The sequence below is a fragment of the Elgaria multicarinata genome, chromosome 6 (assembly GCF_023053635.1).
Source record: "Elgaria multicarinata webbii isolate HBS135686 ecotype San Diego chromosome 6, rElgMul1.1.pri, whole genome shotgun sequence".
In the NCBI taxonomy this organism is placed as follows: Eukaryota; Metazoa; Chordata; class Lepidosauria; order Squamata; family Anguidae; genus Elgaria; species Elgaria multicarinata.
This window is the reverse complement of record NC_086176.1, coordinates 34322153-34334153: the sequence shown is the minus strand read 5'-3', so window position 1 is coordinate 34334153 and position 12001 is coordinate 34322153. Positions and strand designations below refer to the sequence as shown.

Below are 12001 nucleotides of genomic sequence, written 5' to 3'. Positions count from 1 at the left end.
CCATCAGAGTTAAGCTGAGGATTCCCCCATCCCATTCAGTCAGGGCTTGTAGGAGCCAGCCCATATAAGCCCTGGCCATGTCCTTTCCTATGCTGCTCACACCCTGATCAGGATACAAGAGGCGCTGGAAGGAGCAGCCCCACCTGGCCTGGGTGGGGAGGGGCTTCAGGGAGGGTCCCTGCCCCCTTAATGCTATTCTGTCTAGTCTAGGAGTTGGTAATATAGACCCAAAGTGGTTGCCCTCCCCTGGAATACAGAGCACTTGAAACATCCTGAAGCACTATACCAGGGGTGCCGAACCTCAGACATGGGGTCCCATTCCAGCATTCCATGGTACTTCAGAAGCCTACACCCCCTTTCCCATGCTCCTTCCCCAATCACTGTTCATTGGGTAATTTCTTAGCTTTTGTTTAGTTTTCCCCTCTCCTAAGGCTTAGTTACTTGAAGCAGTAAGCTAAAATATGCCAGTATATTTGCTATTTTGCCCCAGCCCTTTGCCCTTGGCTCTACCCACCAGTGGAACAATGCCCTTGAGAACTTCTCTGAAATGGAATTGGGCCCTCAGGCTGAAAGAAGTTTTTAATTCAGTAATTTAGTCACTAGAAAAGTGCTTGTTGATTCAATGCTATTCAGCTGTTAGGCCAGATGTGAAAATCCAAGTTCCAAATATAGCATGTGGGTCAAAGATCCAAATACAGCGTGGGTCCATGGGTGTCATGTGTGCAGATGGTTTGGAGAAGATCATAGAAATTTAAAAATAAACTAAAGTGAGTCATCACAGGAATGAAATTGATTCTATTTCAAGCAGTTGTGCAGTGAAAATTATTATTAATCTTGCCATAGCTCAAGAGTGGAAAAAATAAATAAAGTGTCCTCCTAAAAGATAAACTCCTTATTCAGGACGCAGCAGCTGACTGATGCCTCTGATGAGTATGTTCAAAATGTGTCTATAGTTGATAATCCTAAAATAGGAATCTTCAACTGTATGTATTATCTTGGAAATACGTTAATATTTTTCCTCAATAAATTTAGCTATTGAAATACTGGAAGCCAGTAATATTATTTTGAGTAAAGCTAAATAAATATGGGGGGGAAAACTTTTCTCAAAGTTCTGAAGTTTAAAAGCCAAATATTTTAAGGTTTTCCCTTTATAACAAGTATACTTTGTTAATTGCAATTCCGCATAGCCTTCATTCCTCTGAGGTCAGTGATTGCAGAATAACTCTATTGTTGTAACGGGCAGATGATATATTTGTGTTTCTCATGAAGGTCATTTGAGAGTATTGTGGAGCTTATTGGGTGATCAAATGCCTTTTTTCTGTAGGAAATAGATTTAAGAATAACTGCATGCTTGCCCAGTTTTGCAGCTCGGCTTATTCGCCACAAAAATGAGCTGTGGCAATGGAAACTGTGAGATAATGTGAAATGAATGGCCAAAGGCATCCTATAAAATGCCTTACTTAATACCAGTTTCATTGTTGAAAAAGACTCTCAATGTGGAGGGAGGGTTGTTGTTTTTTTAAATTCTATCTGGATATAGGCATTCCTCAGATTTGCAGACAGGAAGGCAAATCTGCATATTTGAGCATATCCTGAATCTTAGATGTTTTGTCCTATAAGCTGAAGTTTGCTTACATCAGAGCAACCTCTGAAGTAAGCCATTGGAGCTTCCTTGTTCAGTCCTCAGTGTCTCCTCTGATTGATCCACACTTTCCTCCTCCTCAGCCCTGCCACTTAATTATGAGGCAGCCAGGTGTCTTTTGCCTTTTTCTTGTTCGCACAGGGCTCCCCAATGCGAACCTGGGACCCAAAGCATGTGGTCCTTCAAAGATGTAGCAAACAGTGACGACTTGTTTTTGTTTTTTACTGTGGAGTAAGCACAAGGATCCCATTCAGGATCTGAAGTCTGGGGTGGGGGTTGGGAATAAATGTATTGAAGCCACGGGATTTAGGATGGTTAAAGATTTGTGTGGGAAGTGCATATCAGGGGGAGGGGGAATGAATGATGTGCGTGCATGTGTGTAACTGAAGAGGAAGTATGGGTGTAGCCTTGCTTGCTTTGGACTCCGCTGGAATGGGGCCCCTGGCATGCTTCATGGTGGAATCATAGCAAAGGGGTGTCCTGCTTAGGTGTCCCCACAGAGGCGATTTTGTGTTAGATGTCAGATGCAGGCAATGCTATTATGCATGTAATGTATCATGCAGTTTGCCCCTTAGAGAGAGGCTGATGTGGATGCTTGATGAATATTTACCCTACAATTTTAGAAGTCACTATTACTGTGATAAATAATGTTTATTTGCATCTCTCCAGGGAACATTTGCCTGGAGTTCACTTGTGTTTAAAGGTTAATTTGAACATATCTAGTATGTGACAATCCAATCCTATACATGCCTTCTTAAAAGTAAGCCTCGCTGAGCCAATGGGACTTACTGTCAGGTGTGTATAGGGTTGCATCCTGAATATTCCTTGGGGTCCATGAAGGCCTGTTTTAAAATCAGAACCATCAGCATGAAATTTGTTTGTTTATTGACTGCATTGTTGTCTTTGCAGGTTTCAGTGGATAAAGTGTTAAAGACTTTGAAAGAAAATGCTAATAAAGCAACTAGCTTACTGCTTACTGCTATACCTCAGATTGGGTCCATGGATTGGGCGGAGACCCTGCAGATCATGAAAGTAACGTGATATTTTTATTTTACTTCACTTCTTATATTTGTACTCCAGCTCTTTAAAGGGTGGCTGAAGACAAAACATATGTGAAAAAGGGTATAATCAATAAAAACAACAAGATTAAAAACAATCACAAAGCTAAAACCCATGCAGTATCACAATAAAGCTTTATAGCACTATGAAAACAGTGTGTGGTATGTGTCAAAGGGTCGCAACAGTTGTCAATGCACTTAATACTGCTATAAAGCAGCAGTGTGGCTCCTGCCTGTTATATACTGCTTTCATACCACTTTCACAGTGCTATATCCTGCTTGGTGTAGATCTGGCCAGAGAGAAAACGTAAAAGGGACATGCTTTTAAACATCTTCACACGTAAGATTTTCAAGTGTATAAATCTTAATTTTCCGTTTCTCTACAAAAATACAGAATGGAAAGTGTGATCAGTATTAACTTTCCCTCTCTCTCTCTCTCTCTCATACATAGAAATTTTGCTGATCAAGATCCCAACAGATGGGTTTGCACAATTGAACAGCCCACCATAGCATATTTAAGCCACAGTGGGCTGTGGTTCATGTGGGCGGCCATTTTGAATTTTCAACACCCCTCACCATGGTTTGTCATGTCATGGGAACCCTTGCATAACCCATGGTTTCTTGCTGGGTTACGCAAAGGTTATTGGACTGCAACTCCCAATGTTGTTTAATCCTCGCATAACCCATGGTCCCTGGGTTTACACAACACAACAAGCCGTGGCTAGATACTAAATATTCAAAATGGCCGTCAGCACACACCGCAGCCCACCATGGCTCAAATAACCCATGGTGGACTGTGGTGTGTGCTGACAGCCATTTTTAATATTTAGCCATAGTGAGCTGTTCAATTGTGCAGCCTTTAGTTATTTGTTTGATTGTGTTGGCTAAAGATCAGAGCAATACAGGTGTAAAGCACGAACACCAGTATGTATAAAACAAAATCTAAGGCCCAAATCCATAGAAGTGGAGACTCTTCTGTTGACATGAATTAATGGTCTTAACTAAGGCCCCAGGAAAGGGTAAAATTTAGAGGAAGGTTAAGCTGTACATTATTTAGACTAGTTTGCAAAGTACATAAACGTTCTAAGAGGATTATTTATCGATATAATTTGTCCTTTCTGTACTGAATTTTGTCTTTCAGAATACTGTACAGTTGTCTGTTATACTACCAAAACATTAACAAGCATGGCAAGGCACTCAAGATAAACAAGATGGATCTTTTGAGAATGTGATAATACCCTGAAAGAAGATGGTTAAAACATGCAACATTTTTCATTATTGTCTGCTAATATAAGTCTTGTTTTGGCATACGATCTTATAGACGAACATTCCCACCAGGCTGGAAATTACTTGATTCTAAGAACTGACATTCTGCAGGATAGGAATTGAATAGTAAATACATAATCATCATGCTTTATAGATATGAGGAGAGGAAAAATAAAATACCAAGGGCTACAATTCTGGTTCAAGTATTAGCTCAGCACTCTACCTAAAGATATCAAGGCAAAGGCAATCTGCTTTTAACTACTCCAAAGGGGTGGGAGAAACCACAGAAAGCCCAAAGCCAGGAATTTATAGATCTGTTACATTGATAGGTCTTCTTTCAGTGCCAATGTTTTGCAATGGAAAGAAACGGTTGTTGAATTAAATGGTATTACATTGGTAATAAACTTTATTATTTCTATGTCTTCATTTACATAAAAATATTCACTTTTTTTAAAAAAAACAACAACCACAAAATTGGTTACCTTCTAGACAGGTTTTTTTTCATTTGGAATGCCTTCCTGGTTAAGATTCTTGAACCTCCAAAACTATATTTGATTTTAGATATCAGCCAAAGGTTGGCTGCTAGGAAAGCCTTCAGATGAAAAAAGAAAAAGAAGAAGAAGCATCCACTCGTTATGAGTATGTTAAGACTGTTTTCCTTTGTGCCTTCACTGATAGTTTTTTGAGTTTAATGAGTTGCCGGTTTTATTAATTTTGGATTATTCTTTTTTATGCTTTTCACAATGATATCTTTTGATGTTTTATGCACAATATGGATTTGATTTCACTGTATGTATTTTTTTAATGGTTGTAATCTACTTTGAGGGGTTTTTTTTGGATGGGTAAACTGGTATATACATTCTTAAAATAATAAATAAATACATTTGGAGAACAAAAGTATGCAATGGTATTTTCCTACATTACGTACATACTGAAGGGCAAGGTGTGGAGCAACTCCATTAGAAACTCTAGTATTGGGCCTTTCTCCTACAGCAGCATGCTGGCTTTGAGGCCTGCCAGAGCTCCCCACATATACTTCAAGGAACACATGTTCACTTCAACTAGACGTCCTTCTGTGCCTTATACCAGCCTTCTCCAACCTGGTGCCCTCCAGAGGTGGGGGGCTGCAATTCCCATGATTCCTAGCCAGCATGCTAGATGGAAATGATGGGTGTTGCAGTCCCATAGCTCTGGAGCGTTCCATGTTGGGGAAAGCCGCCTTACGCCAGTTCAGCAACCATCTCCAACGAAGCAGTTATTCCCACCAAAAGCTGCTGAAGTATGCACTAGGCAGGAGGCTGTTTCTGAATGTTTCACTGTGAGGCACCCAGTGGCTTCTCCTGGAAATGATTGATTAGACAGGTATGCATGAGAATTTAATTTCTATTCGCAAATCATGCAAATATGTCCCGTTTGCGGATGTGAGCAGGAGTGTGCTTTAGAGATGCTTGCAAATTCCCAAATTTGCACTCGTGGTAAAACCCCCCCCATATTTTAAAAGAATGCTCTCTTTGAAATGCGCATTTTAAAATGCATTTCCATGCTTTGCTCATGGGGGAGGGAAGTGTGCTGCGCACTTTTGAAAAATATTCACAGAACTTTTCCCTTTCAAAGGACACGGAAAACAACTCGAAAACAAAAACTGGAGCAAGCCAAAACAAACTCCGAAGTGATTTTCCAAGCTCGAAAATCGCTGCTTCTCCCAGACCATTACTTTAGTGCTTGACTTACAAGAAGTAGTTGGGAGTCAACCACTAAAGTGGCATCTGTGAAAGGGAGAGGGTTGAACTGGCCTCTGATGGAACCGCTTGTGGAATATTACCTTCTGCTAAAGGAACTCTGTACCAAACCACTTGAGCCTCATTCTAACATATGTGTTGTGAATCACGAAGAGTAATTCTGATGATGATCTTCTATTTCTTTGAAAAATGTGTCTTGGTTTTACACTGACTCTTTAGAACGGTACTGATGAATGTATGCAATATATGCACAGATATATTCATGCAGTTTATTTCTCTGCTGTGTATGTTCAATGCCCACATTGGTCTTTTAGAGAAAAGACCATGCTGCTGCTTTAATCCAATAAAAACCAAATGTAACCTCCTCTTTGAGTGTCCCGTTTGTTTGAAACATGGGGTTGAGGCCTACATATTCCTTAGGTCATTCTCAGTAAGCAGAGAAGCTACATGGTGAAATTCAAATTTTTAATGTTGGGCAGCTCAGGAGTTGGATAAAATTAAGGAAATACACACACACACACTATGCCACCTAATAAAGCCATGGTTACTTTTAATTTCTACAGACAAACATATTACTGAAAACCAAAGTAAATATTGGCAGAACTTTTCAGTTGAAAACATTGCTTTTTTGTTTTGTTTTAGTGCACACATTTCCTACTGATAGGGTTCCTAAGACTGCAATAATGTCTATCCTAGGCCCAAAAAACATTATTCAGTTTGCATTTACTGGGTTATTGCGGTTTTGGCATGGCTCTGATCTCTGGGGTATTTTTCCTTTATTCATTTCTTTGGGTGGGGAAGCTTTTTTTCTGACAGGGCTGCATTCCCATGGGTGGGAGTAATCTATTGAGTCCTCAATGCCAGGGATCGGTAAGGCTAGAGAAAAACCCTAATTTCAAAAGCCCTTGCAAGTGATCAGTTAAAAGAGAAAAGGAACTGGAAGAGAGAGGATTTAATTTTAAGGGATGTATTTATTTATTTATTGCATTTCTATACTGCCCAATAGCCGAAGCTCTCTGGGTGGTTCACAAAAATTATATTATTTTTTACTTGAAAATTTAGAGAGAAACAAAACACCATTTCTTAAAAATGTAGTTTGCAAATTACATAGATGTCTGCCTCTAACACAATTGATAAGGCTCAATGGAGACTTATGTGCACACCCAGAGCAGTGGCTAATTGAAGCGAATGGTGTAAGGCCCGATAGCCACATTCAGGTAGCTCTCTGCCTCATTTGGGCCCAAGGATGCCTTTCATTCAGCCCAGCTAAATTTAGCACACACTGCAATCTTTATTTGGTGGAGTAGTTGCTGGTTACTGCAGTTCTTAAGCATTCTAGATCATGGTGAGCAGGAGGTAGGCTTGGATCTACTGGTAGATCTCTCAGTGATTTGCATAACTGTATGTCTTTTCTACTGGGCTCCAGTTGGTGGATCTCAGGGCTCTAGTTAAAAACACACAAAGTGGATTCCATAGGCCTAACATCTACCCTCCTCTGCTTTAGTTCCGAGGACAGAGCCATGGCACTTAGTTCAATAATAATAATAATAATAATAATAATAATAATAATAATAATAATAATAAGCCTTTTATAGGTGGAATGTGTTTTCTGACTGGGCCTTGTATACTTCCTCTGGTGTTGCCTGATTAACTACAGCAGCGGAATGGTGTGTGGAGGTGGGGAGCAATTGTTCTGGGCTCTCCATTTGATTGCCATTGCCACTTGGAAATCAATTAGAATTGTTCTCTTGATTTTTTTTTCTGTTTTAAAAAACCATGTTGATACAAAGGTTCCTCAAAGACTACTTTTAATTAAAAGCACTCTCAGTCAACTTTACCTACCAATATATGAATGTCAGTATTTCCTTCTTCTGCTAAATTCTTGCTCAATGGCTTTTTTTGTAGACAGCAGGAATGTTGATGCTGTGCATGTTTATGCAAATGGATCTGGGTTTTCCCTAAGTAGTATTATCGGTGCCTTTCAATGGAAGGAATGTTGTTAATAAGCTGCATGCTTGGACAGCAGATGCTTCTGCTTATTTCTTGTGAATCCCCTTTTGACTTCATTCCTACAATAAATCCAAATATGTCACGTGCCCTAGAAAACAGCTGTCTACAAGAAAACCATTAAGTCTCCAAGAGGGTTTGATGTACTACAACAGGGGCAGCAGATGTGCCCTCCAGATGTTTTGGACTACAAGTCCCATAATCCCTGAACATTGATCATGCTGGCTGGAGCTGATGGGAGTTGTAGGCCAAAACTTCAAGGGGAGGGGGCACCAGGTTGCCTACCCTTGTTCCACAATCACTAAACCCTAACTATGGCCATAGCTAGACCTAAGGTTTATCCCTGCATCGTCCAGGGGTCAAACCTGTTCATCTAGGTGACACACAGGGGATCCAGTGCTCAGGCAGGGGCGAACCCTGGATGATCCCAGGATAAACCTCAGGTCTAGCTGTGGCCTATGTTAGGCTACCCTAGTCTTCTCTAACCTGCTGCCTTCCAGATATTTTAGACTACAACTCACAGGATTCCTATCCATTGGCTATGATGGGTGTTGAAGTCCAAAACATCTGGAGGGGCACCAGGTTGGGAAAGGCTTAATATTATTGAGTTTCGGAGGTTGTAGAACAGGATAGGCAAACTGGTGCCATCCAGATGTTTTGGACTACAACTCCCATCAGTCACAACCCACATGACCAATACTTTTATCCATGAATAGGAAGGATTTTTTCTCAGCTGACTTCAGTGATTATCCCATTTTAATAACAATGATGTCACTTCAGAATAGATGGGAGAGGTGACTAATAAGGCAGGGACTTTCAAATGGTGCTCTGGGGAACTCCTTGCATGCTTATCAGGGATTTGTAATTGAGTAGATGAATAATAGCGGACAAGTTTACAGCACTACTGAGCTTCCCCTACAGTATGCAGCTGCGAAAGAGCATTGGTTGTGTTCTAGACTTCTCACATGGAGCCAAAAAATGTATTATTGTATAAAAAATGTATAAATGTATAAAATGTATAAAAATGTAATAAATAAATAAATAAATAAAAGAGAGAGAAGGAAGTGGGATGGACAGGTCAATATGGAAGGCATTCTCTGAAGACAGAATATTTGAACATCACTGCTTTTAGAGAATGGGTGCATAAGCTCACATACATCCCCTGGAATATCTAATCCTAAACCATTTGTGTTTATAGAGAAACCAAGGATTGAGGTATGTAACCAAAACATGGCTACTAACCACACCTCAAGTTAATTGCAGAGTGCACAACTGAGCCTGATGGTTTGCTTTGTTTTAGTGTGACTACATGTGGCCCCCAACTGAGATCCTAAACAGTGAGCACCGGGAGGCGAGGATGAAACCTCTCCTACCTATTTCCTTACCAAAATTTTAAAATAAAAACGGGGGCAGCAGGGAGAGTTTCAATTGGGAGTCCCCTGTCCTTCTCCCAGCAGAGAGAGATGGAAGGAGGTTGAGAAAGAATGGGAAGGGCACTGCCCATTTTGGGCTCGGGGCCTACCTACTAAACCAGCATGGGCCCCCAACAATTTACCCCCAAGGGACCGCTGCCCTCCACCAACGGCCTCCCCAGCCTTCTTGTAATTGATAGCAGCTTTGAGGCTGCCATCTTACGCCCATTGGCCATGCGGAGTAAGCGCCACTGAATTCAACGGGGCTTACTTTTGAGTAGACACATACAGGACGATGCTGTATGTGGACGTCGCTTTGATTTGTCTGTGTACGTTTAGCTGTGTGGTTTTTATTATTATTTATATGTATTTACTGTTTCTCTGTGTAGTGTAAGCCACCTTGTGAGAAGGCTTTCTAAAAGAATTCGTCCATATAAAAAATAATTTCACCATATAAAAAAAGAGGAAGAGTAAAACATTTCATTCAACACCGTTTGAGAATTACTGAGTGGGCGGGGACGGCCCTGGCCTATTCGTAGCTTCCTCGGGAGTTACAGAGGGAACAGCTGAGGAGCGCGGCAAGCGGCGTCCTTTATGAGTCTATCCTTTAGGTTTGTGTAAATCTAGTTTTGCTGACTCAGGCTCTCAGCAGTAATTTATTCCCACCCACATGTGCGTCCAATGTAGTGGAGGCGGGTGGCTCCCATATCAGCGGGGCTGTGAACCTGTTCTAGGTTTTAGTCAGAACTCTAACGGAACTATCCAAGGTGCTGAACCTATTTGGGGAGCTAGGATGCAGCACCTTGTTTAGCTCCTTTAGAGGTCTGACCGGTTCTGACAAACTCCGATCGGATACACAGCCCTACTGACAGAGGAGCCACCAGCCTCCATTGGTCCACCGTCTATTCCCCTCCCAAAGCTTGGGGCTCGGCCGAGACTTTTGACAGCTTTCCTTTTCGCTCTCCTTCGCTCCGCCCACGCACGTCCCAACAATGCTTCTTTCTCCTCCCTGGTTTGTCCCTCCCTTTCCGCCCGCCCAGATCTCCGCCCCTCCTAGAGGGAGCGGCGCTAAATTCTCCACCTATAAGGCGGGGATTAAAAAAGGCATCATGAATCAATCAGAAGAGCGTCGGGTGCGGTCTTTGTTCATTTCCACCCCATATATATATGGCAAGCAGACTCAAAATTCTGCTTTAAATATACAAAATAAACATACAAACAAACCCGCATTGAGTCATTCTTTCTTTTTCGTTTCTACAAGCTATCTTGCAAAACCAGCTTATCTTGCATGGTTGAGTGAGCGAGAGTTGTCCGAGCACTCGCCCGCACCTCCGTACTACTAACCACGGCGTATGGAGGGACTGATGGCCGGGGAATTCTTGTAGCGAAGAAATGCAATCTGCGCAACGCCATTTTAGCCCTGCTTGTGTCATTAGGGCTAAATTTCAATATATCACCCTTTGCTTTCTAATTCCATAGGAGAGTGCAGTTTATCCTTGCCCTTTGTGTCAAAAGCCTGAAAAAAACAAAACCCTCATTCTTTTTTTTAATTTATACATTAGTACTTCCTTCTGATCCGGTGAAGGTTTTGTTTTGTATTTTAAGATTGCTAACACATGTTAAGAGATAAAGAAGTAGTACTGAGTTATCTCAGACTCCACGATGGTTATTTATTACGTTAGGTATGTGTTGTAGAAAAGGCGTGACTGAGAGAGTAAACGCCTTGGATATGAACAGAACAAACTGTTTAAACTCCCGATGGTCATCCAAGATATTTAAATTGGGTTCCGTGGTGGCTTGTGACGGCATCAGAGGGGCACCTATGGTTGTGTGAATAAAGTCACTTGAATGTTCTAAAGTGCAACATCAGCCGGTCTTGGAGGAAAGCATTAATGTGGAAATCCCATACAGACGGAGAAATTTTTAATTTTTATTTAGTGAAACAAGAAGAGTGTGACTTTCTCTCCCCCAGTTGCTTTTTTGTGACATCCTGCCTGATGAAGAGATGCGGAGATTTCAAAAGCTTGAACATTTTTGCCAACTTTGACTTGGGCCAATAAAGGTATTATTTATGATTACACTGCTTTAGATTCTCGATTTTTGTTTGCTACGGCCTTTTTAAAGGGTACTCTGTTGATCTTCACATTTTATTTTATTTTTAAATCAACCCTTCTGCTGCCGGATTAATTACACTGGCACAATTACCACACCGTCACATGGTTTAAAATCGCCATCCTATCTTAATTATGCATAGAAAGAGTCACTTCCCTTACATCTTTTAAAAATGCCAGTCTCTTTGGAAGGCAGGCTGATTAACATGTCTACTAGAAAGTCCCGCTGCGTTGAACGGGGCTTACTCACTGGTAGGCGTTAGGATTGCAGCCTAAAGGGATCGCCATTTCGTTTGCCTGGTCCTTCACCATGGACAGTTCTATGGTAGTTCTTCATGGGAGGGATTATCTGTATATCGCAATTCTAAGCAATCTTGCTCAGAAAAAGGTCCATTAAATTTAGTGGGGCTGAGTTCCTAGAAGCTGTGTTTAAGATCGCAACCTTTCTCACAGACCGACAAAGGGGAAACAACAAAAGTGGCAAAATCGCCTCGAGACAAAACACTGGTTTGGCGTTCTTGTAGAGACGCGGGACTCCTAGAGTCTAGACTGGGTATGTTTACATTGGCAACTGTCCTGAGACCTTATCCATGTTGTCTCTTTGTTGATCATGCGAAAGGCTCCTCCGCGACTCGCAGAAGTCGATTTCAGCTTTTACACGCCGCTGTTGCGATTTGTCTGGGTATCTTTACCATAAGTCACTTCAGGAGGATAATATCTTGGGAATGCCCTTCTCACCCCAAGGGTGAACGGCAATGCGGTGTAG

The 12001-nt window shown here is 41.5% G+C and overlaps 1 protein-coding gene across 1 annotated transcript in view; it reads left to right on the top strand.

Annotated features, from left to right (window-relative positions):
- MTAP (methylthioadenosine phosphorylase) overlaps window positions 1-5771 on the top strand; it is a 31161-nt gene extending 25390 nt beyond the window's left edge. Inside the window, exons 7-8 of the mRNA XM_063129215.1 lie at window positions 2552-2674; window positions 3842-5771. Coding sequence (XP_062985285.1) covers window positions 2552-2674; window positions 3842-3880 — 162 coding nt within the window. The 3' untranslated portion in view covers window positions 3881-5771. The remainder of the gene's footprint in view (window positions 1-2551; window positions 2675-3841) is intronic.
- The last annotated feature ends 6230 nt before the right edge of the window (window positions 5772-12001 follow it).